The sequence below is a fragment of the Panthera onca genome, chromosome A1 (assembly GCF_046562875.1).
Source record: "Panthera onca isolate mPanOnc1 chromosome A1, mPanOnc1 haplotype 2, whole genome shotgun sequence".
In the NCBI taxonomy this organism is placed as follows: Eukaryota; Metazoa; Chordata; class Mammalia; order Carnivora; family Felidae; genus Panthera; species Panthera onca.
In genome coordinates, this window is record NC_138339.1 from 95,386,242 (window position 1) to 95,412,309 (window position 26,068).

A 26,068-nucleotide genomic window follows, 5' to 3' on the forward strand; every position below is an offset into this window, starting at 1 on the left:
CCCGGCACGGGGCTGGAACTCACAGACCGTGAGTTTATGACCTGAGCTGAAGTCGGATGCTCAACCGACCGAGCCACCCAGGCGCCCCAAGAGCTACTTTTTAATACTGCCGAAACCTATCCCAGGGCGATTCCTTTTCAGAATGGGGAGGTTACGGAGCGCCTGGGTGGCTCAGTTGGTTAAGTTTCCAACTTCAGCTCAGGCTGTGATCTCATGGTTTGTGTGTTTAAGCCCTGCATTAGGCTCCACACTTGGAATTCTCTCCCTCTCTCAGCCCCTTCCCCGCTTGCACCCATGTGTATGTGTGTGTGTGCACTCTCTCCCTCCTCTCTCTCTCTCACAGTAAATTAAAAAAAAAAAAAAAAGAATGGGGAGGTTAGAGTCAAATCTGTGCAAGTACATTTTAGTTGATGAATACATATTTAAAAACGGAATGTTGTAGTGTTTAGGAAAAATTCTAAGCCTGAACCAAAATTGTTTTGAGATGTTTACCTGTACCTTCTAGCTTTGATTGAGCCTAACTGTTGATAAAATGATAGTCTTCCGGACAACTGGGGTGATAGCAGCCTGGGGGCTGATAGCATTAGTTACCGCCTGAGAGACGGTCAGAGAACAGGGGCCTCATCACCTTGTCTTCTCTCCTCTCCCTCTTACCATTTCTGGAGAAACAGGACTGCCGGCACAGCTACCAACAAGCTGTGGTATGCCGCTCTGGCCCTGGTGACACTCATCATGTACTCCATCGCCACCGGAGGCTTGATTTTGATGGCAGTGTTTTATACCCAGAAGGACGGCTGCCTGGAAAACAAAATTCTCCTGGGGCTGAACGGAGGCCTGTGTCTACTTATTTCAGTGGTAGCCATCTCGCCTTGTGTCCAAAATCGTAAGCACAAGTTTTTTCCATCCCTCCTGATTTATATATTTTTTGTGTGTCTTTGACCAAACCCGGTGTTTTTGTTTGTTTTGTTTTGTTTTGTTTTGTTTTGTTTTGTTTTGTTTTTAAATTCTGGCCACTCCATAATTTATCATGGATGGGTCAGCAGTAGGAAGGGTGGGATTGAAGTCTTCACTTGGGCTGAATGGGATAGTTGGCATGCTTCTTATCAAGAAAGATCTCAATGTAGTAAAGGCAATAAATAAGATAGCTATTACCATTATTATTTTTTTAATGTTTATTTATTTTTGAGAGAGACAGAGACAGAGCGTGAGCAGGGGAGGGGCAGAGAGAGAGGGAGGCACAGGATCCGAAGCAGGCTCCAGGCTCTGAGCTGTCAGCATAGAGCCCGATGTGGGGCTTGAACCCACAAACCGTGAGATCATGACCTGAGTTGAAGTGAGATGCCCAACCAACTGAGCCACACAGGCGCCCCAGCTATTAACCATTATTAATGAATGTACCACAAGGAGTGTTTAAATGGAAGATGCCCTGATTGTGTATTAAGTTCTTCCCTATAATCTCTGTGTAAAACTTGAATGAGAAGGCTGAGGAAGGAGTGCTTTCTGGGCTCATCTTTCACTCAAGGCCTGTGGACCAAAAATCAGGGACCATGTGGTCTAGGAGTCAAGAAGCAGGAAATTTGATCTGGCTGAGCCAGCAGCTGGCCCACAAGCTAACCTTCCTCAGATCCAAGTCCTTTCTCAGTAAAGCCAACAGAAATCTGTAAACCTGACATGACCTAAGGTTGTTTCAAAGGCAAATGGAAGAGGGGTGCCTGGCTGGGTCAGTCAGTTGAGCATGTAACTCTTAATCTCCTGTTGATGAGTTCAAGCCCCATGTTGAGCATAGAGCTTACTTAAAAACGAACAAACAAACAATCCACAAAGGCAAAGGGAAGAAATAATGGGATTTTGGAAGTGCTTTAGAAAGTACAGACTCGAGTTGTCTTTTATAAACAACTTCTGATGTCTTAAGCCAGACTGCCATCTTTGGTTATAGAAAGAAGTGTCCATGGCCTAATTTCCTTGTAGAAAACCAAATGACATTCAGGTTTCTAGATAGGAAAAGGGCAATGTGGCCAATAATTTATAGCTCTTCAAGTCATTTCTAAAATGGTGATTTAATAAGTTAACTAGTATTGGTGTACCTGGATGGTTTAGTCCCTTCTGGAAGAATGATCTCCAGGTCGTGAGTTCAAATCCCACATTGGGTATAGAGATAACTTAAATAAATAAACTTTAAGGAAAAAAAAATGAACTAGCATTGGATAATTTAAAGGTTTTCTGGCAGTGAAAATTTCAAGTACATTATTGAAATTGAGAGTACTAATCTCCCAGTCCCTTTAACTGATCAGTTAAGAATTCCCTAAAACATATTAGTGTTCAGATTAAAATACTGTTTGGGTTAAATCCTACCTTTTAAAATAGTTGTAATATTTTGAAATATTTGGTTTAATGTCATTAGTTGCTAAGGTGAGTCTTACTCTCGTGCCAAAGAGCAACATTATAAAAGAGTCTATAACTCTTAATAACTACAACTCAAAACACATTTAATCAGAGGGAAGACTGGATGAAATAAATTTTTTCATGTAGACAGGTGGTAGAAAATTTCACCAAAATTTGATAAATTCCTTTTATCATATCTTGGTTATTCTGAATGATAAAAACACTTAGTTTAGTTTAAATATTATAACATATTAAAGCCCTTCCTCAGTGAATGCCGAGCCCCAGTGCCTTCCTCTCTGACCTGAACTGCTATTCCCACAAGTTTTTTTTGTCTGTTAACAGATTGAGCTTTTTTCTGCTATGATATCTCTATCATTTACCTCACTAAGCTATGTGGTCTCACAAATAATGATGGTGAATTTTCTTCTGAGATCTTAAGATTTAAGAGCTAGTGTTAATGAACCTCAGGAAGACTAGGCAGAGCGTTTAAGTACAGTTGTAGTTATTATTAAAATAACGTGATGGTAGGTAGAGAACTCGGCAGAACTTTGGAGTTAGGTTTGGCCTAATCAACCTTTTTAATGTTATTTGGAAAACATGTTATACCTCTTCTTTCCTTTAAAGATGGGGGTCTCAGTTTGAAGAATATCATTTAGGGGTGGGGAGCTTTTTTTTTTTGGCTTATTTATTGTTGAAATGTAAAATGCTGTGTTGAAATCTATCACTTTCACTTTCTAGGACAGCCACATTCCGGGCTACTGCAGTCGGGGCTCATAAGCTGCTATGTGACCTATCTCACTTTCTCAGCTCTCTCCAGCAAACCTGTAGAAGTAGGTAAGCCAGCTGGCCTCTTAGGGAGCAGGTGTTTGTGGTATTAATATTTTCATTGCGGAGGAAGGAATATGTCTACTGAGCTGTTGTTTAGAATGTCAAAGATGCAATAAATCGAAATAGAGAGATCTAGATTTTTCTCTAAATAAAGTCCTTAATGTGGGATGTGAAAATGAAAATTCCTTCTTCTGAGTCTTCCTGCTGTGTAGGAAAGACGGAAACAAAGATGGGCTGTTGAGTTTGCTTTTGGGCCTAATCTGTGTTTTCGAAGAACTTTCGTGTTTTTCTTATTTTTTTTTTTAATTGATTATTAATTAATTTTCTTCAAGTGGTGGTCATCTCTCTGTCAGAGAGACTGGGAAGAACATGGGAATGGGAAGCAGGAGACAGGATTTGACTTGCCTCTATCATATGCTGGCTGTGTGACTTCGAATCACTCATCTTAAATAATGTTTATTTTTAGAGACAACAAAACATGTGTGAACTTTGGAGGCGGAGCGTCTGGCTTTATAGCCTGGTTCTGCCCCTTCAGTAACTTGTAGAAAGTTATTTACCTCTCTCTGCCTAGATACCTTGTCTTTAAAATAAGGATTTTAATTATTATTTTAACAAGGTAATTAAATAAGATTCTTATTTCATAGGATTGTTTTTAAAGAATTCAAAGAGAGAGAGAGAGAGAGAGAGAGAGAGGGAGAGAGAGAGAGTGAGTGTGTGTGTGTGTGTGTGTGTGTGTGTGTGTGTGTGTGTTCCTGGCATGTAATAGGTGCTCCGTAAGGGTTAGCTGTTATTACAGAGTAGTTGAAATGATTACTGAAGAACTATAAGAGCCCTATTATATTATAAATTGTTATAATAATGAGCACCTGAAACTTGCCAGTAAAAGACCAAAAGACCATTCCATCTTTTGATTTCTAAGCTCATTTTATTTCATCATCTGTTTCACTTTTGTGGTATATAAATGTGGATATAAATGTATACACACATATATACACATAATTATATATAAATGTGTGTGGGGGTACATTTTGTCTTGTATAAATAAGGTTACATAAATATACTGTCTTTAGGAAATTGAAGTTGTTTTCCTTTTTTAAATGTAGAAAAAAATGCAAAGATAATTTTGAAAGTTTTATATACACATACTGTGTGAGTCTTGTCTTTATGGCTACTTTTGGTGCAAAACGATACAGTCGTAGGTCTTATATTAATTATAGTCTATCCTGGGTTCAGTTTTTTTAATAGCTCTATCTTGACTCTACTTAAAAAAATTTTTTTTAATGTTTATTTATTTTTGAGAGAGAGGGGAGGGGTAGAGAAAGAAGGAGACGCAGAATCCAAAGGAGGCTCCAGGCTCTGAGCTGTCAGCACAGACACAGGGCTCGAATCCATGAACCCTGAGATCATGAACTGGGCTGAAGTCGGCCTCCCAACTGACTGAGCCACCCAGGCACCCCTAAGTCTAGTTTCTTTAAGACTTTCTTATATATGTATGTGTGTATTACACTTCAGCAGGGGAGGGGCAGAGAGAGAGGGAGAGAGAGAATCCCAAGCTGGTTTAGTGCTTTCAGTGCAAAGCCCAGGGGGCTTTTCCCAGGAACTGTGAGATCGTGACCTGAGCCGAAATCAAGAATTGGATGCTCAGTCAACTGAGCCACCCAGGTGCCCCAACACTTTCTTTCATGACTATTAGTTTTTGGTTTTAATTTAATGAGGTTTTTGGTTACAGAATTTTTCTTCTAAATGGCAAGTATCACTTAAAAACAGAAAAAAAACTTATTTTTAATTTCAGGTGGTACTAGTTAAATAGAAAAGTTAGTATTTTGGTCAATTAAAAACATTTTATTGGGGTGCCTGGGAAATTTATTTTTTGTTGGCCTAAGAATAAAGATTCCTTAAACCACAGCATACACAGTTATTTTTACTGTTTCAAATGTGGGTACCGGTAATAATTCTGGTCTGACTTCAAATACTTAGAATGTACATGTGTGTAAGATGATTTTTAGACTGTTAATTTATGTTTATGTTTCTTATTGGCAATCAGATCTAACTTGGATATTTAAAATTGAAGTTCTGGGGGTGCCTGGCTGGCTCAGTCAGTAGAGCCTGCAATTCTCTATCTCAGGGCCATCAGTTCAAGTCCCATGTTGAGCGTAGAATTTACTTAAAGATAGATAGATAGATAGATAGATAGATAGATAGGAGATTCTGTGTTAAGTAAAAAGTACCACTGATGGTAATATGATAGAAATCTTTATTATGATGTAGGCTTTCAAAATTTTTAAGAAATCCTGAAAATCTCATAATATTCCCAGATTAGACAATATTTTTTCCTCCATCTTTGCACAGGTAATTTTATTCTCTCCCGTGGGTATCGGCAGCACTCATAGATTGTAATTTGAAACATTCAGAAAGCATGTACCTGAATATTGTCACATTTCTTTTTTTTTAATGTTTTTATTTACTTTTGAGAGAGAGAGAGAGAGAGAGAATGAACACGAATGGGGGAGGGGAGAGAGAGAGAGAGAGAGAGGGAGACACAGAATCTGAAGCAGGCTCCAGGCTCTGAGCTGTCAGCACAGAGCCTGACGTGGGGCTCGAACTCATGAACTGCGAGATGGTGACCTAAGCAGAAGTCAGCTGCTTAATCGACTGAGCCACCCAGGCACCTCTCACATTTCTTTACATTATGATTTAGTAACTATTAGCCAGTTATGCCTATTAAATACAGTGAACAAAATGATGTTTATACCATCCCCTTGTAAGCAAGGTTTTTGTACATAATAGTAACAAATGGAATTAATGCACACCGCAGTATTGTTGAGGAAAGACCTTTTCTTTAAATAAGCTATTCTGTTTATAAATAAACTGATTTTTTTAGCACCATAAATTTAGATATCTGATCACTAAAAAGAAACACGACATATATATAAATTTTTTTAACAAAAGTGTAAAGAATTTAAAGAAATGAACCGCTATGGGAGAACTTTCCTGGGAAAGTGGGTAACAAGCAAGCAAAGGATACTAGAGTCATGACCATCCTGTTACTGGCAATTAAGGGACTTCACATCTGGGTAGAGGCTGTTGGTCAGGTGGCTGTTGACCAGCTAGTCATGTCTGGTTGTTGAGTAGCCTCACCACTCTTCCACAGAGGATAGACAACAGTGGAAACTTGCTAATGTCTGCATCCTACCTCTGTTCAGAGCCTGCTGAGTCAGCTGATAAATGGATCTAATGTTACTTTTTGCTACTGTTTGAATAGTACTGAGAAGAGCAAGACTCTTACTACATCATGGAACAGAAGAACCCTTTGGTGCTGGAGCTGGAATCTGAGGGTCTTGTGCTAAGAGGGTGCTTAGGTGGGAGGGAGTGCTTTGACATAGCAACAATCTAGTCTAGTCTGAGTCAAGTTGGGCTGTGGACTAGAAGTTTCCAATGATAAGTCTTCACTCTTCTAAAGATGCGCAGATTTTCCCAAAATGAATGCGTCTGTGAGTTACAAAAAGCTTTTCTGATTAACTGTGATTATTTTGTCTTTTCCTCGTAAGTTCTAGATGAGCATGGGAAGAACGTTACGATCTGTGTGCCAGAGTTCGGCCAAGACCTGTACAGAGACGAAAACTTGGTTACTGGACTAGGTACCACTCTCTTGTTCGTGTGCATCTTATATTCATGGTAAGTCTTAGGAGATAACTTGAGACCATCCTTGCAGACTTAAAAGTGCAGAGAAAAATTTAAGTAAGTTGTAGCAACTATGAGATAGCAAAACAAATCCCATCTGAGGAAGAGGAAAAAATAGCTTGAAGTTAAAAGTTTGTATTACAGCATGGAAGCACAGTGTTTGGACTTCACTTTCCTTACTTGCATTTATATGCATAAATAAATTAGATACATAGTGCATTGTAGCCATTCAGGAGACGGTTGGATATTAGTTGCTAAAGCATTATTGGAGGGCAAGGGAATACAAAGCAGGGAAGAGATAGTATGTGCCAGAATGTTTTGGCAGCTTTCTAATCCAAGGGAAGTATCGTTTGTTCTGCTGCTGATGGAAAGAATACAGAGCAGTACTTACACAGTCATTTTGTGTTTGGCCCGAGAAAGACAGGAAACGTCCCTTTTCTTTTATGCTAAAACCCACAGTGCTGTTAAAGCAGACTGTAGTTCACATGCTAGTCGTGGGGTGTGTTCCACCTTTATTTAGAATGTTTAAGAGTTTGCCCAAGGGAGAAAAGTAACAGGTAGAAATGCTTAGTTACTGATTCTGGTATGTATTTCGCTGATCACTAAGCTTCCTTTTGACAGTGACTTTTTCATGTTTAGGTTTTCCGCTTTGTTTATTACGTTTCAGTGTATAAAAATTTCAACTTGGCATAGGTACATTATGATCATCCCTTGGCTAATAGAAATAAAATGTCTTTCTGAGAACGTTGGCACGTTCTCTTACAGCTTCTAACACTCCCTACTTTTAGAAAGGGACTGACAGACGTTTTGAAGATGGGGGAACTGGGTCTTGAGTACTTGTTCAGTCACGCATCAAGCCATGAAATGCTTGCTTGTGTTGCAGGTGGTTGTTCCAGGGACAGTTGTGTGATACTGGTTCTTATCCTGCCCCTGACATAGTGACAGATTCTCCTTCTTGCAGCAGAAAGGACCACGGTCACCATTTCGACCTTTCATTCTTATTAATTCCATAGTTGTTCACTGAGTACCTACTACGTCCAAAGTAGTGGATGGGATTCAGGCTCAAGTTCGTGAATGTTTTCAGGAAAACCATAAAGCCAGCCAAATGCTGACTGCCAATTCTCAGCTCTCCTTTTTCTGAGTAAGCTTTTCCTTCCTGAGTCTGTCATTATTGAGCTTTGGGGGAAATAGCAGTAGCGTGACTAATTTCATCATTTATCACTCAGTTTTTTCGGTATTAGTATGTAAAAAAATATTGGCAAATTATGTGGGAGGAAGTAGATTACTAAAATGTAATGACAGATGGTTCCATTTTAAAAATAAAATATAGGTGGGGTGTCTGGGTGGCTCAGTAGGTTAAGCGTCTGACTTAGGCTCAAGTACTGATCTCGCGGTCCACGGGTTTGAGCCCCATGTTGGGCTCTGTGCTAATAGTTCGGAGCCTGGAGCTTGCTTCGGATTCTGTGTTTCCCTCTCCCACCCCAGCCTGCCCCCTGCCTTGCCCCCCCCCCCCCCCGCAGTCTGTCTCTCTTTCTCTCTTTCAAAAATAAATAAACATTAAAAATTTTTTTTGAATACAAATGAAATATGGTTATGTTTACTTATATAGAAAAAAATCACCAAACCTATAATAGCGGTGGTATTAGAGATAACTTATTTTTGTTGTTGGTTTTGTTTTATAGGGAGGTAGCATTTCTTTTGTTTTTGTATTATTTTAAAAAACCTAGAAAGATATTTGACAGAATAAAACTCTATGTTTGTGTGGGTTGCTGAATGCCTCATCACACATGAAAAAAGGTGTCTGCTGCTTAGATGAAACAGGGCCTAGATTTGCTATAAATCTGTCAGTGGAAAGATGGCAACAATTCTACTTAGTGTGCTGATAGAACTGCCACATGGTGTTGTTTTGCAGCATGGACTTTTCACCGTGTCAGATTTTCACTGCCACCCTTGCGTGAGAGGTGATAAATAAAACCTCACCCCTTTTGGTTGATATTCCCAAAAGATAACAATTTTCAAAGCTGACCACTGCTACTTAAAATCTGTCTGAATGCCGGTAACAAATACTCTGAATGCTAGTAATGAGACCTGATTTGGGGTGGGGGTGGGGGGCGTTAACAGCATCTCCATGAGCGGGGTGCAGAGTGACCAGGAGTGTTTGTGGGATGCAGGGCACGAACACACTCCCTGTGATGGGCAGCTACTTCTCCCAGGACTCAGTGAAGCGCCCCTCCGGAGGCTGGTGATTAGTGTTCGCTGCGAGGATCTGTGCAGCTCCAGGAGGAGTCAGCTTTGAGAACTCTCTAGTCAAGTGTCTTGGGCTCCCAGGGAAGTGAGATCAGGCCCAGTAGAGCCTCAAGTCAGGGAATGCTGCTGGGAAGGGGAGGCAGCCCAGTTTACGTTTTCGGATCTTGACTTTCTAGAGATTATGTCTCTTCCCAGACTCAGAGGAATGAGAGATTGGAAAATGTTACAAAATGAGGCTCCATTGCTTGCGTGGAAACTGTCATTTAAACATGATTGCAGAAAGGGCGCCTGGGTGGCTCAGTCCATTAAGCATACAACTCTTGATTTCAGCTCAGGTCATGATCTCACGGTTCATGGGATTGAGCCCCACAACGGGCTCTGTGCTGAAGGTGTAGATTCTCTCTTCCTCTCTCTTGTCTCTTGCTGCGCGTGTGCTCTCTCTCTCAAAAAAAAAAAAAAAAAGAAAAAAGAAAAAAGATGATTGCAGGAATATCTAGAATTCCCCCCCCCCCCTTTTAAGGAATATTTAGAATTCTTGATAGACATTGTAGGAAAACTGAAGACTGTGTAGTTTGAATGTTACAAGGAGAAGAAGTCACACATTTTCTTTTCTTTTTTTTATTATGCTTTGAAATGTCTTTTTAAATTTTAATTCCAGTATAGTTAACATACAATGTTATATTAGTTTCAGGTGTACAATAGAGTGGTTGAACAATTCTATACTCACTGCTCATCGTGATAAGTGTTTTTTCTTTTATTTAATTTGTTTAAAAACTTATATCCAGGGGCGCCTGGGTGGCGCAGTCGGTTAAGCGTCCGACTTCAGCCAGGTCACGATCTCGCGGTCCGTGAGTTCGAGCCCCGCGTCAGGCTCTGGGCTGATGGCTCGGAGCCTGAAGCCTGTTTCCGATTCTGTGTCTCCCTCTCTCTCTGCCCCTCCCCCGTTCATGCTCTGTCTCTCTCTGTCCCAAAAATAAATAAAAATAAAAAAAAAAAATTATATCCAAGTTAGTTAGCATATAGTGCAACAATGATTTCAGGAGTAGATTCCTTGATGCCCCTTACCCATTTAGCCCATCCCCTCTCCCACAACCCCTCCAGTAACCCTCTGTTTGTTCTCCATATTTAAGAGTCTCTTATGTTTTGTCCCCCTCCCTGTTTTTATAATATTTTTGCTTTTCTTCCCTTGTGTTCATCTGTTTTGTCTCTTAAAGTCCTCATATCAGTGAAGTTACATGATATTTGTCTTTCTCTGGCTGACTAATTTTGCTTAGCATAATACCCTCTAGTTTCATCTATGTAGTTGCAAATGGCAAGAAGAAATCACACATTTTCACTGAAAGTCACATGATTGCTTGGGATTGGGGTTAACTTTTTTGTAAGGTCCTGGAAGGCTCACTGCACTGTGTCTTTCCCTATCTGGAGCCAGCCAGCTCCACTGTCCCTCCGTCAATGCACAGACATACATGCTTCTTTAGGGAGCTCTCATGACTCACTATGAGTATGTTTTATCTTTGCTGTCTTAGCTTGAAAGAGGGCTCAACCTAAACCTACTCCCTAGCTTTCCAACTGAAGTCAATTTTCCTCCAGATGCCCCTTCTACTGTACCCAGGCATCATTGCTGTGAAGAAGTGTCACAGCTTGGACCCCATGTAGGAGTTTCCCCAATGGCTCTTTCTATAGATCCACCCTCCTACCCCCCCTTAGGCCTGGATCTTTGCTGTAATGGGCCCCACCCTCCACTAACTATTCCTTAATCCCCTTCTTGGTCTCTAGATTTTTAAAAAATGTTTTATTTATTTATTTCGGAGAGAGAAAGAGTGTGAGCAGGGGAGGGGCAGAGAGAGGAAGGCAAACAGAGAGTCCCAAACAGGTTCCACACTGTCGGCACAGAGCCCGATGTGGGGCTTAAACTCACAAACTGTGAGATCATGACCTGAGCAGCAATCAAGAGTTGGACACTTAACCAGCTGAGCCACCTAGGCATCGCTAGGTGATTGAAATTACTATTTTGTTGGCTTCAAGTTGAGACTGTGCAGTCTGGCAGGATCCTGGGGGCAATAAGCGTCAATTCCCTTGTACATAAAAAGGAAACTGAGGGGCATAGAGCCTATTTCTGTGATTTTCTACCCCCGATCTCAGGAAACTTCTCCTTGAGTCTCCTTTGCTAGAGTACTGGGAGAGGCATGTTCATAATCACTTTTGCCCCTGGAATTGCTTGGAGTCAGGTGCTTCTCTGAGGTACAAGGATAAGCTGTATGATTTGTCTCATTTTGTTATCGGGGGAGGTATTTGTGCTGTAAAATGGTCCTGGCCATTTCAGTGTTAACTATGCATATGAGAAAAAATTATTATTTAAATGTTAAGAAATTTGAATAGAAAATTAGAAAAACTACGGATCTTTATTAAATGTCAAACAACTTGCTAGGTCAAAATGAAACTTTTGTGGCAATGGAGTAGACTATGTAGAAGTAAGAATAAGGTTGGTAAGAGAATTGGAGAGAAGATTGGCTTAAACTGAGAATTGGCAAATCAAGGTGTCTATTCTTTTGGTGTGTTTTGTGTCTGCCACTTTTATTTAAGAAAGGCGGATCTATTAAAAAAAAAAAAAAGGAGGAGCGGTGTACAGCCTTTATTTTAGGAATCCTGCCACTTCCTCACCTATCAGAAATCTTCCTGGCTCAGGGCACCTGGCTGGCTCAGTCAGAAGAGTATGCGACTCTTGATCTAAGGGTTAAGAGTTCCAGCCCAAGGTTGGGTGTAGAGATTAGTAAAAAATAAAGAAACTTAAAAAAATTTTTTCCTGGTTCTGCATCAGGGGCATGTTAAGGCATCCCCACCCCCCCCCGCCCAGTTCACATGGGATGGTGGTCTCCTTTGGGAGCTGTGAATCACCACTTATACTGTGTACCAGGAACATAATTGAACTTCCTCCCTTTAAGGGTGGGAATAGTCATGGGATCCCTCAAGGGCCCTGTAAGTTTGTCAGGGAGCAGAATCTATGGTCTCCAACAGGAAAGTCTGGACATGTTCTGTAGAGATTTTCTTTGATCTGGGGGAGTTTGGCCAGTTCCAAAAGCAGCTGAAGCAGGTGCGGAGGGCCACCTGCATTTTGAATCATTCTGCCGATATGGAAGAGGCCCTGGGCATGGCGGTGGGAGGGGGTGGGTGGCTGGAGGGGAGGTGTTTTTTTTTGGTTGTCACAATAACTGCAAGACAGTGCTGGCTTTTTGTGAGTGAAGACTAGAGACAGTGAATAGGCTATGACTTATCTGTATGGTGATACATTGTCCCAACCAAATGTTGTCAGTCTCCTTCCACCCCCCGACAGGAAGCACTGGGTGAAAGTTGCTCGTACCTTAGCCCTGGAAAGGAGGAGGTTATGCATAATCCAGGAGTTGCTGTTTAGCAACTCGTCTTGTGCTCACCAAACAGATGGCTCTGAGTAATAGAATGCAGACAATAAGAATTTCCTAGGCTTTTAAGGAGTTTGTAAAACAACGTTTCTAAGGTAATTCCAAGAAGAGTATTTTGTGGGTAAAGGCCATGACTGAATTATAATAATATTTTATAGTAGCATCTATTTACAGAAGTTCTGTGTCATTAATGATGAACTGAATGCAGGTATTTTTAGAAGAACAAAAGCTTAGTTTATTGCTCTCTGACAATGGAAGTAAAGTAACAGAGGTGCCAGAATCAAAACCTAACTTTTCCTTCACAGAAATGATATATTAAATCATAATTTACATGCAGAAAATACAGCATGCTCTTACATGCAGGAGCAAGGTGTGTGTGTTTCTTGGGTGCACAACCATCAGGAAGTATCTCTACAATTCCTCTGATTAGGCTCGAGGTTAGGAAGTGGGAATGGAGTGGGCCTCCATTAGCATCCATCTGTTCAGAGCAGAAACCAAAGTGACGCTATTGGGCTTGAGTGGCTCACAAAAGGAGTGCGCTTGGATCCCAGAAGACTTTTTTATGAGGAAGTCTTTTTATTGTTTATTTGCATCTCATTGATCTCTTCTCTCCTTGAGAAACAGGATGAGAATGAACAGAGAAAGCAGTGTTGCCTCTTGGGGTTTATTTGGTTGAAATGAACCTGCTAATTCCTGCTTCTCCAGTGGCCACACTCCCTACCCGCCTCCAGGCTGGCACATAGGATATGTCCGTGCGTGCGTGGTTTCGTGCAAGGGGCTAGGGATTGTTGTCTTTTTCACTAAATTCCCCGGGGCTTAGAACAGGACCTGACACATGGCAGGCCTTCAGTAGATATTTGCTAAAGGAATTTATAGAGTTAGCTGGAAACTTAAGTATTTATACATTTCTGTTTGCTTAAAGTATTTCCTTTTCTTCGCCCCAGAAAATATACCTTTATTACCCTTGTAAGCCAGATTTTATAACATTTTACCTATCTGGGTGTAGGGAGAGTGGTAGGAAGAATTTTTTTTTTTTTTTTTAAATCACACTCACAGCTACTCTATTGGATTTGCAAACAGAAAACCTTGTTCTGCCAAAGGTTGATTATCACAGTAAGTAACTGTGACCTTTGCTTTTCACGCCCTTGCTTTTTTTACTGCTGTATCTGGGTTCTTTTGTTGATTTCGATCCCTTCTAAGTGAGAGTAGTCAAAGAGAGGGGAAAGATAAAAGGGAAATCAGAAAATTATTTTGGGCAGCTTGAGAGAGAGAAGTGAAAACCAAGATAATAGGACCAAAAGATTTATTTCTTCATCTGCAGACCTCTCTTTGCTTAAAATGATCTAATGCAATCCGTGTAAAAAGACATGAACTATAAAAATGGTGCATCTATTTTGGAATAAAGTGGGGTACTGAAAGATGAAATAGACTTAAGCAGCCCCAACAAGAGGGTGCAGGGAGGCGGCTCTGCCCTTCCTTTGATGTGATATAACATGTGTTTGTTTCTTAGCTTGACGTCCACGACAAGGTCAAGTTCTGATGCTCTTCAAGGCCGATATGCAGCCCCTGAACTGGAAGTAAGTTCATTTCCTCCCCTTGTTCTGCTTCATCTCAGAAGACCTATTTTCCAGGAAGGCTCTTTACGTGTTTTTGCATCTTTATTGATTGGCATTCCACGATCCCATTTTTCTCCTCGAAGAAGAATACCATATTTTTGTATAGAACAAACAATGCCTTGTAGATACTATGGGGATTCAAATGCACCTTTGATTTTCCTCCAATGAAATTAGCCTCTGCTGGCCCTTGCTGCCCATCTCCACCAGAGGCCTGGGTAGCTTGGTCCGTCTGCTCTCTGCTCTTTTCCTCTGTCATAATGGAATGTGTGTGAGTTTTGTTTTGTTCTGTTTTAACTTCTAGTGCATTCCTCTGTTACATACCTGTCTTTGTCCTCCGTATATAGCATGACCATGAGGTTATATGTAATAGCTGTTTGAAGAAGGAGAAAAAGACGGAGAAGGGAAGGAACCAGCATCTGCTCCATGCCATACTGCTGAGCAGTGTCGGTGCATGAGCTTATTTAACTGTGTCCGTTCCTTCACTGCGTAAAGAATTGTGAACAGTAGGTGTCTAGAGAATCAGGGTGGTGAACAGATGCCTATCAGTCAGCAGAATGCCTGTTATTTCCTTATTTGTGCAAAAGTCTTTTGCTGGGGCCCTCTGGAACATCCACTAAGGTCAGGAAAGTTCTAATCGCATGGAGGCAGCCAGGAAAAGACTCAACCCTGAGCCCAGGAATGGAACAGGAGGTTCCAATGATGGCTGAGACTTACAGCACTTGCTATATGCCAGGCACTATTCTAAGCACTACATTTGTGATTTCATTTAATCCTCATAAAAACCCAGTAAGGGTTTGATCTCTGTTTTACAGAGGAGAAAAAGCAGAAGTTATTTAAACTTTTGATTGGCTGGCATGTAAACCGTGCGCTCTGGCTCCAGAGTCTGTGTTCCTGAATGCCGCTGCCCGAGAGCTTGGCTCCTGGCTCCTGGCCCTGCTGCCAGCCCTGCCTGACACGGGCCCCAGACAGTATCCTGATAGCTTTCCCCGGATGGAAGAGCCCTGGTGTCTCTCCAGATACGGGCACTCTTCTCTGCAGCTGGGTCTCTGGGGAGGGTCTTTCCTGCACCTGACCTGGAGATAGTGAACATTATGAAGGGTTGTCAGTCTGCCAGCAGCATTCAGCAGCTCTCTCTGTCACTTGAAAAAGGAGAAATCTGTGCTGAGTCTGAATAGGTTACTGCTTATTACACAGAAAAGAATGGTCTCTAGAAGGCAGGCATTTGTTCTCACCACTGGCTGGGTGACCACCTGCTGCGGTTGTGCCACTGTGGCTTCAATGTCCCGATTGTGTAGAGCATAAGCTCAAAGAACAGCAAGTCTCTAAGTTAGATTTAAGAGGATGTTTTCCTTCTCATTCTAAGGAAAGTGTCCCAGTGTTTCCTTCTGAACCGAAGAACGTGCAAAACAGAAGTTGGTTTGCTCTCCTTCTATCCCGTTTCACAGGATACACCTTTAAAAGAGAGAGTTGGTAGTTTCTTTTTTTTTTTTTTTTTTTTTTTTTAAATTTATTTTTGGGACAGAGAGAGACAGAGCATGAACGGGGGAGGGGCAGAGAGAGAGGGAGACACAGAATCGGAAACAGGCTCCAGGCTCCGAGCCATCAGCCCAGAGCCTGACGCGGGGCTCGAACTCACGGACCGCGAGATCGTGACCTGGCTGAAGTCGGACGCTTAACCGACTGCGCCACCCAGGCGCCCCGAGAGTTGGTAGTTTCTTATGCTAAATGAAGCTTCAGAAGAACTAGGACCCCAGGGCACCATGTCTTGAGCCCACTGAATGATTAGACTGTGTAACTTGATCCAAGATTCTGTCAAGGCCAATCCCTTTATTAGAAGTTTCCCTGATGTAGTAGGGAAACAGGGGCTTGGCCTTGAAGTATATAAAAGAGACAAAGGCTCAAGCACCTATGTCCTTATCCCTGGCTCTCTGTTCTTTCTAGTAAAAACATGGTCAGCCAGGAAGTGCCAAGGACCCAGCATTTCCCACCTTGTCTTGGTACATGTAATGTTTTTTACCCCGTTTACCAGAATCCTTCTGCAATCGTGTAGTAATTTTTCACAATCCAATTTTTTTTTACTAGTTTCTTGTTTTGAGTAGGTCATGAACATGGTACCACGTTTAAAAGGTGCCAAAGAGTCTTCAAAGGAAAGCATCCCATCCATCCCGGTCCCCGGCTCCCCTGCCTCCATAGAGGCAGACAGTTGAGCGGCCTGATTTCATAGGAAATGGAGGTGGGCCTCCTGCTTCCAGACCTCATAGCCTTAACCATTTCTGATTCTGCCAGCTCCACCGTCTCCTACATTTCACATGCTACCTGTTGCGTTTTGTGAATTGCGGGCCTTGGATTTCCCATCCTGCATTTATATCCCAGCTCTGTGACTAAACTAGTTTTGTAACTTCAGGCCAGTTACTCACCCTGCCTGACCTCAGTTTCCTTACCTGCAAACGGGATAATAATCCTAGCAAGGAGAGCAAATCATCACCAGGAGTGAGCTCCATGAGAGTGAGAATCTGTCTCATTCACCTTGTGATTCAGGTTGAGTTTTCCAGAAGCAGCTGCCAAGGCAGAGTTGATGTGCAGTGTGTCTGTTAGTGATCAACACATGTGGAAGGAAGGAAGAGGAAGGAGGCAGAATTGGGCAGAGTGTGAAGTCAAAGGGCACTGGAGGCCGGACAAAGCCACTGTTGACTGTTTTGGTGCTCCAGAGCCATCAGAGCTGTACCCAAGGGTCAATGGCTGTGCCTTTACACCCCTGCCATGTGCAGTCATTTAATGTAGCAAAAAAGCTTGATGTAGGGCAGAGTAATGCTCTGTGGCTGAGCCAAAGCCTGGGAGCTGCCATCCAGAGGATGCTCACAGCATTCTAAGTAGCTGAGCAATCACTAAGTGAACACCTTTGAGGGGGTGTGCGTGGCTCAACCCATGTGTGTTGTGTTTCCTATCACCAGCACAAGAGCACTTGGGAAGAACAGATGCTTAATCAAATCCTTTGGAAGGGAAAGAATGTGCGCAGTTCAGAGCCTGGGATACAGTTCCCACGGGAAGGCTTGGCACATCACACAGATGGCCATTAGTACTTTACTGATGCGGAGGTAGAAAAGTGGGATGCAAGCCACCTGACTCTGTTGGGTTTGTTCTTCCAGGTGGCACGCTGTTGTTTTTGCTTCGGCCCCGATGGAGAGGGTAAGTAGAGAACTTCCCCTTCCTTTCAGCCTTGTGGTGCTGCGGACCTGTGGCACTAGGCTGTAGGTGTAGGTATTTGGGATTCAAGCAAAATTACTTGAATGGTAAGAGGAGATTCTTACTCCAAAGCTGGTTTACTGTTGATATACTTTCCATATTCTTTCTGAATGGTTACTGGGTTTTATTTGTGTTCATATTCTAGCAGGCAGGAATCAGTTTATGTTTTGGTTCACATGTAAGTTAAATTATACAGAGAGACTTAGGGAAGGAGGAAGTACATTTTTCAAAGGAATGAACATTTGGATCGGAGCATCCCAGGGGCTTGAGAACCCCTGGTGTGCTCCCTCACTGTCATCTGAGCTTATCATAAATTCACGTTTGGAAGGGCTCTCTTCTGCTCTGTTCAAGTGAATGTGATGTTAGATAACTCAGCCTGTGGAGGACAGTTCTAGAGTTGGGGCGGGGATTGTGTTTAGGGTGTGGATGTGGGTAAAGGTGGCTTTCGACATCTTCCCTACTCAACAGCCCCTGGGATTGAAGTTAGTGAGTGTGGCTTTGCTGAAGTGGCAGGCGTGCATGTGTTCACTCTATGAGCTTGCACTCGCTCTGTTGTTCACAGACACTGAAGAGCAGCAGAACGTGAAGGAGGGACCACGGGTCATTTATGATGAGAAGAGAGGCACCGTCTATAGCTATTCCTATTTCCACTTCGTGTTCTTTTTGGCTTCCCTCTATGTGATGATGACGGTCACCAGCTGGTTCAAGTGAGTGTGACCCCTTGTCTTAGACTGTTTAGAAGGGATGATCTTTAGAAAACCAAGTGAAGTCTTATTCTTTAAGTGCTGAGGCCCACTGAGTCACAGACCTGATCTCCTACAGTTGGCTTAACTCTTCTCCAAGTCCTGCTGTGCTCACCTACACAGAAACACTGCTGGGGTCTCAACAGTCTGTGGTTATGCTCTTAATTAACCCTTGGAATTGACGATGCTCCCTGCAGCTTTAAGAAAATGAAAGGTTGGGGCGCCTGGCTGGCTCAGTCAGTGGAGCATGTAACTCTTGATGTCAGGGTTGTAAATGCAAGCCCCATGTTGGGTATGGGGATTACTTAAAAATAAAACCTTAAAAAAAAAAGAAAGAGAAGGAAATGTTAACCGCATATGGGCGGTCTTGAGGAACACAGTAATAGTAATGGAGGAAGAACTTGGAATTCTATTTCTTGTGTTTTTAAAAAATTTTAAGTGTTTATTTATTTTTGAGAGAAAGAGAGAGACAGAGCATGAGCAGGGGAAGGGCAGAGGGAGAGGGAGACACAGAATCTGAAGCAGGCTCCAGGCTCTGAGCTATCAGCACAGAGCCTGATGCAGGGCTTGAACCCATGAGCCATGGGATCATGACCTGAGCCGAAGTCGATGCTTAACTGACTGAGCCACCTAGGTGCCCCAGAACTTGGAATTCTTAAGCAGTCATCTGCTTTTTTTTTTTTTTTTTTTTTTAAGTTTTAATTTATTTAAGTCATCTCTATGCCCAACGTTAGGCTTGCACTTAAGACCCGAAGATCAAGAGTCGCGGCTCTTCTGACTGAGCCACACAGGCACCTCAGAAGTCATCTGCTTTTTTTTTTTTTTTTTTTTTTTTTTTTAAACATTTATTTATTTTTTGAGAGACAGAGACAGAACATGAGTTGGGGAAGGGACAGAGAGAGAGGGGGAGTCACAGGGGGAGTCCGAAGCAGGTTCCGTGCTCCAAGCTGTCAGCACAGAACCCAATGCGGGGCTCGAAGTCATGAACCATGAGATCATGACCTGAACCAAAGTCGGCCGCCTAACCAATTGAGCCACCCAGGTGCCTCAGTCATCTGCTTTTAAGGAAGAGAAAATACCTGTTTTTTCTACTTTGTATTTTGTGTTTTTAAATTTTACACTTTTATTATGAAAGTTTTAAACATCTTTTTTAAAAAGACTGACATAGAAGCATGGGAAGTGACAGTGTCCTCTCCCTGACCCCCCGCCATGCCCCACGACTACTGCTAACGTGGTGCATACTCTTTCACTCCTTTTCCATGCATTTACAAGCCTGTGTCATCTTGAAATTTTTATTTATTTATTTATTTATTTATTTATTTATTTATGTCTTTAAATGTTTGAAAATTTTTAAGTGTTGAGAGGGAGAGAGCCCACGAGCTGGGGAAGGGGCAGAGAGAGAGGGAAAGAGAGAATCTCCAGCAGGCTCCACACTGTCCATGCAGAGCCCGACGTGGGGCTCGATCTCATAAATGTGACATCATGACCTAAGCCAAGATCAAGAGTCAAATGCTTAACTGGCTGAGCCACCCAGGTGCCTCAAGCCTGTGTCATTTTTTTAAATATAAGTATGATTATACACGTTTCCCCTTGAGATTTTTTTGTTTCATTTTGTTTTTAAAGCTAACAGTACGTGATGGGTCTGACTTTCCCTATCACTACATGGAAGTTCTTTTTAATTCTTTTTTAATCACTTCTCACTGATCCAAAGTTTTTGTTGGATAATAATTTGTTATAACTCAGAATAAACATGGGATAGACATTTAGGCTCATTGTGCTTTCTTTTATCTATTCTTTCAGCAACTGTGTGAGTGGCTCCCATGTGCCATGCTGTTACAAATGGCAGGGCTTATAATTGAATGGAGGACACAGACCATGATCCAAATCAAACACAGTGTGCCAGGTAGTGCTAATAACTATTAGGGAGAAAACTGAGGAAGAGAAATGAGGAGTAACAGGTGAAGTTTGGGGATGGTGGAGATAGCAAAATGCTTCACTGGGGAGATTTTTCCAGAACATCTTGAGGGAGATGAGAGGAGGGAGCTTCTAATATGTCCCTAATGCTTCTAATGCTTTGATAATCCCTAGAAAGTTTTGGTGTGGAAAGCTTAAAGGAGGGAGCTTTAATCAATAAGGCAGAAAGGAACAGATGTTGAGAATGTGGGAAAAATTGGAAGCTCTTACACTCCTGGTAGGATTGTAAAATGGTGCTGCCACGTTGGAAAACAGTTTGGCAGTTCTTTGAGATGTTAAACATAGAGTTATGACACAATCTGGCAGTTCTAATCCTAAGTATCTACCCAATAGGGAAAAAAAAAGTACGTCCACACAAAAACTTTGACATACATGTTTATAGCAGCCTCATTTATAATAGGGAAAAGGAGAAACCACCCAAATGCCTATTGGCCGATGAATGGATGAACAAAATGTGCCATATGCGTGCAATGGAATGTTACTCAGCCATAAAAAGGAATACATGGTTAAACCTTGAAAAACAGTGTGCTTGGTGAAAACCAAGAGGCCACATGATTCCATCTCTGTGAAATGTCCCGAGTAGGCAGATACATAGAGATAGAAAGTAGGTGGAAAAATGGTGTAAGTTGTATCTGAATTGAGCTGTTAGGAAAACAAAACAAAAAAACAGAAAGGCTGGAGGGGATGGCATCGGGGAGACACCTGCTGGAAGATACCTCCCCTCCCCCCCCCCCCCCCCCCCCCCACCTCGTTCTGTTCCTGCTCTGACCACAGCTGGGTCTCTTGTTTCCACAGCTATGAAAGTGCCAACATCGAAACCTTCTTCAGCGGAAGCTGGTCCATCTTCTGGGTCAAGATGGCCTCCTGCTGGATGTGTGTCCTGTTATACCTGGGGACCCTGGTTGCTCCCCTCTGTTGCCCCTCTCGGCAGTTCTCCGTGTGAGGGGCATCTGACCAGGCCCGCAGGCTGGAAGTGACATCCTTTGAACAAGGGTCTGAGTAGTGACTGGTGCTTTGTGAAAAGCTAACATCTTCAGGCTGGTTGAAGTGGGTCTGAAAAGGCCTTGAGAAAAAAAAAAATCACCTGATTAGCTTTTTAATTCTGAAAATCAAAAAGAAATTACCAGTTTATCCCAAAAGAACTGAAATTTTCAGCCAGGCTGATCCCGAGTGATCATGTATTTTGTGTGTGTCATAACCCTAAAAACTGGAATAGGCTAGTATTTTGCTTCTGTATGTTTTTACCAAAATAGGGTTTGGGGCACGACATCTTATCACAGGGATACAGCTTCCTTTGTGTGGCCTGTCATTCTTATCCTTGGAATAGAAAAACATGCCAAAATCTTGAGCCCTCAGCCCCTGATAGAATGCAGACCCCTCTCACACACCTCAGCTCGGAGTCTCATCCCCAGCGGGCTCTGCAGACAGAACTCAGCCTGCAGGCCCCTTGCTCACAGCTACTTGGTATTTATAGGGTCCAAGAGGAAGCACCTGCTTGCAACTCCACCCTTGTGCTGTTTCCTCCTGGCCCCCCAGCGTTTCCCTTTGAAACTGTGATGCTGGGAATCACAGCTTCACTCTGTACCCTTGCCCTTCCCAGAGGTCCCCTCTTCTTTCTGGGCTGAGTATCTTTGCTTAATAATGTGAAAAAGCACAATTTTGCCATCACTACCGTGTGGTCCCCACTGTATTCTTACTACCTGATCTGAGTTACTGCAATAATTATGACTCCCATTTGTGGTGTTTTTCACATGATTATAGAACAGTATTCGGGTTGTTTTCTTCGCTTGAACAATGGAGGGCTATAGTTCTTATAGTTCTCACATGTTTGTACTTATTAATAGTAATAATATTCTAGGACCTTACCTGAAAAGTTGCTTCTTGACTGAAGCCTGCTGCACCCCTCTTTCATTTATGAAAGTCAACCAGTTTCTCTTCCACCTTGAGGCCTTTGAAATTCTAACAGCAAAAGGGCTTTTGTTTCCAGGATCTGTGATGTGACCATGGCATTAATATCCACTGTGGTTTTTTAGAGTAGATTTGCTGAGGTAAGGATCCCAGGCAGCCCCTCAAACTGGGCTGACCAGATAAAAGCCTATTATACAAGTTGTAGAAATGGCCAAATATACCTAGAAGAAATGGTGAGGGGTGGGCGGTGGGGAGGGGTATTTAATTAAGCCATAAACAGCGTCCGTGGCGAGTTCCAAAAATACATACTTGGAACACTCCTAGGAGATGTGACTTTACGCAGCTGCCCAAGAAGATTTCCATGTTCAGTGTTGCTCTCCTCAGTCACGGAAGAGTTTTCTCAGTGGAAAGGCCGTTAGAGACCCCAGTGGAGACATGGTGGGGGTGCTTCTGTTAGTGTCTCACACAGGGTGGAAAGAGTCCTCTCGAGCTCCCTGGCCATAGAGGGTCTGAAAATGGAGAGACTCGGCCTGTATTTTGTGTGCCCTACTGTACGAGTTGGGCAGAATTGGGTCCCAGTGTGCCAAAGTGCTGGTGTGGGGAATTAGTCAAATTCTTCATTTCTACTCCTTTGCCCTCCTCCCAGGAAAATCAGAGGGGAAACAAATTCAGTGGATGAATTCCTGTAGACTCTTGCCTTGTTTATAATGTTTAAGGTTCCATTTATAAAGGCACTCGTGTGTGTGTGAGGGCCTTGTTTTGTAAACTTTATCCATTTGATTTTTTTAGGCCAGAGTCTTCTTGGAGCTTGGCAGTTGACAGGTCCTCTGGAGTCACAAAATGGATAGCCGCTGTGTGCAGCCCCTATTAAGCTGATGGGACTGGGAGCTCTGTGGGTCGGGGACAGATTGAGGGAGCGGGCTGTGGGTATGTGTGACAGCCCCCCGGGAGAAGCCGCCACAGTGCGGTAGTGCCACGGGGCTCTGGGTAAGCTGAGGTTGGCTTTGGGAACTTAAGAGCTGGGATGCCAGTTTCAATGTGGGTTTCTTCCTGGTAGGGTCTAGCTGGCTTGAGCAGCCAGCTGTGTGACTTTAGAACTGGTCCTTGGCAGCTCACAGTCCCTCTGACAAGGCTGCTGTTACTTGGCTGTCCTTCGTTGGCCGACTTCCCCTACAGAAGGAAGCTCAGGGAAACACAAAGGAAAAGGACATCCACTGCCAGTGGCCGAGCCCTCAGAGCTTCCTTCTTTAGCTGGCCCAGCCAATCCCATGGTTGCCAGCTGCCTAAAAACTTGGTTTGTGGCCCAAAGTTCTTGAAGTTTAGTCTGACGCGAGAGGAACGGTTGCAGCCACTGATATTTATGCTCAGCTGGGTATTTAAGCAAGTTTATCTGAATGGTGCACGCGATGTGGATATACTCTAAGGATTGAGGGCATACAAATAAGTTGACTTTAATGATTATTAATTGTAATAAACAATACTCAGGTGATGAATCAACGTTTGTGGGTTTAAAGAACCTACATTTTTATGCTACCGTGATTTAAGAAACTGGAAAAATTGTGCCAATTGCTTTGAGTTGCTGTCATGGTGTTCATTTGAGAAATTCGCTGATCTTTTATGAATATAATTTTGCTTCCTACAACTTTTTGTATGTGATTTAAAAAAGTACATTCCCTGTAGCTGCTGGTCAGACTCCTTTAGTGATAAAAGTGGAAGAAGTTTTTTTAAAAAACTATGTGTATGATTCCCCTGTGCTATTCCTTTGATGTGGAGACTTTTTCCCTTCTCGTTTTCATGAGTAAAAACACTAAATGGGGGAAGGGATTCTTCTGGGAATGTTGCTGTGTACCTAGATGTGTCACCTCACTGAAGGCCAGAGATGTTTCTATCCAAGGCTTTTGGCAACCCGACTTCATCCAGACTGGGTTGAGTTTTTTAATACTGGTTAGTTGGTTTTGCTTTTGTCCTCTTGGTTTCTTGGAAATGGCTTGAAAGAATTGTTCATCAGAGATACTTGGGGCTCTTTTGTGAATAGATGGACTGTGTGCATGTGAGCTGTTGGAGGGTGGGGTTACTGGAGATTTGGGGAACCGCCTCCTATTGCACCCCCACACCTCATTGTTTATTTCCAGTTCCTCAGAGGATCCTTTGTTCTGGATGACCTTCATGCAGTGCTAATCCCACTTCCACCCCCATATTGTCCCCCTCTGTCTATTTAAGATTATGTACTTATTTAATTTTAGCCAGAAGTTTACCACCATTGGTGCTGGTGCTTCAAGTTACCCTGCAAAGGGAATTCGAGAGCCTGTGTTTAAGCTGCCTTGGCTTTTTCCTCCTCTGACTGCCTTTCTAAATAGCATTTCGTTTTGGCATACATTTGTATTCTACTCCTCTTGGAAGTGAAAGTGATTTGGGCTAAGGCCCTACATGTTCAGAGAGAACGCTGGGTCCTCCTTAAGGACAGTGCAGTAGCCAGTCTGCTCATAGAATTCTGCTCATATCCAGTTCTATCAGGATATTCTGTTAGAACGAGCTCCCTCTGCTTTGTTCTTAAGGCGGCCACCATGTGTCCCACCATCTTTAAGATGCTTGTAAAGCCTCAGACACTTTAATCTAGTGTTGCATTTCAGGCAGAGGTATGTTGGACCTGTTGGACCTACCTTACAGGACTAGAGAGCTGTTCACACAGATCTTTCAGACTAATGCTGGTCATTCTAAAGATCTTTCTCTTTTTAAAATTTTCTTCACCAATAGATCATTTGCAGAGGCGTTCGTTTTGAAAGGAAGAAATATTTGGCTTTTACCAAAGAGGGTTTTTTGTTTTTGTTTGTTTTTAGGCAAAATTCCTTCAGAAAAAATTAATTGGGTAAGGATACATTAAAAATGCCTATGTCCAAATCTACTTCTGTAGGGGTTTGATCATATTTATGTGAGTAAAATGATGAAGCATTCTTTAAGGTAATCCTCTGGGTGAAGGATCCTGGGAAGTTCTCTCAGGTAAAGAAAGCTTGCAACAGATGTGTAATATATGTCTTGAGAGTTATTTATGAGAAATTTAAGAGGATTATTTTGCTTTCCTATATTAAAGATTTAAGTTCTTTTTTTACTTTGCAAAAAAAATTCTACGAAAGTTTTATAATCATAACTTTGTTCATTTTTTAAACTTTTGTGAAATAATTAGCTGTAGCCAAATTATTGGTTATGTTTTGCTATATTAGAATTTGAAATGTATAATGTGTGGTAAATTTACTGTTTGAAATTTATAATAGTCTTGGATATGGTTATAGTTTTGGTAACTTTTTAAGAAGTTATTTTCTACCCTCTAGACACAAAGGCAACTGTGGGTTTGTATTTGTTTTTTGAATGCTAATTTTTCTATGAAGCATCTGAAGTTGACCAGTCTTTTCCTAGGTAGAAAACTCAAAACTTGTTAACTCTGTACTTTAATAAAATTTAAAATGGAGAACTATGTTGTTGTTTTGTATGTGTGTGTGTGTGTGTGTGTGTTTGTAACTGAAGTCTTCTAGGTGGTGTTTTCCAAAGTGTTGAAGTGTTAATCAGCTTTCTCTCAAGCTTCGTAGAGTCTGTTCCAATTCTTGAGAACGAAAATAAACACAAAAACCCAAGTTTTTTGTTTCCTTCACCCCTGAAAACTTCTGTGGTCTTGCTTTCTTTTTCCCATTCTTGGGCTGGTGCTATACTTCCTTAAATATGAGAATTAGAGTAAGTCTTCTGATCTAGGATAGTGTTTCACTTATGTAAGTTTTTAAATTTTTTCCTTTTTTTTTTAAGTGTTTATTTTTGAGAGAGAGTATGGGTGGGGGGAGGGGCAGAGAGAGAAAGAGACAGAGGATCTGAAGCAGGCTCTGCGCTGACAGCAGAGAGCCCAATGTGGGGCTTGAACCCACCAAGTGTGGGATCGTGACCTGAGCCGAAGTTGGTTCTTCTAGTCTTTTTTTTAAATTTTTTTTTTTAATCTTTATTTATTTTTGAGAGACAGAGTGTGAGCAGGGGAGGAGTGGAGAGAGAA

General features: G+C 42.2%; 1 protein-coding gene across 1 annotated transcript in view; it reads left to right on the forward strand.

Moving 5' to 3' along the window:
• The window catches only part of SERINC5 (serine incorporator 5), a 102,981-nt gene extending 77,477 nt beyond the window's left edge, over positions 1-25,504 (forward strand). The window contains exons 6-12 of the mRNA XM_078448520.2: positions 672-883; positions 3,121-3,216; positions 6,759-6,885; positions 14,065-14,131; positions 17,317-17,356; positions 17,976-18,120; positions 20,926-25,504. Coding sequence (XP_078304646.1) covers positions 672-883; positions 3,121-3,216; positions 6,759-6,885; positions 14,065-14,131; positions 17,317-17,356; positions 17,976-18,120; positions 20,926-21,073 — 835 coding nt within the window. The 3' untranslated portion in view covers positions 21,074-25,504. The remainder of the gene's footprint in view (positions 1-671; positions 884-3,120; positions 3,217-6,758; positions 6,886-14,064; positions 14,132-17,316; positions 17,357-17,975; positions 18,121-20,925) is intronic.
• Positions 25,505-26,068: the final 564 nt, after the last annotated feature.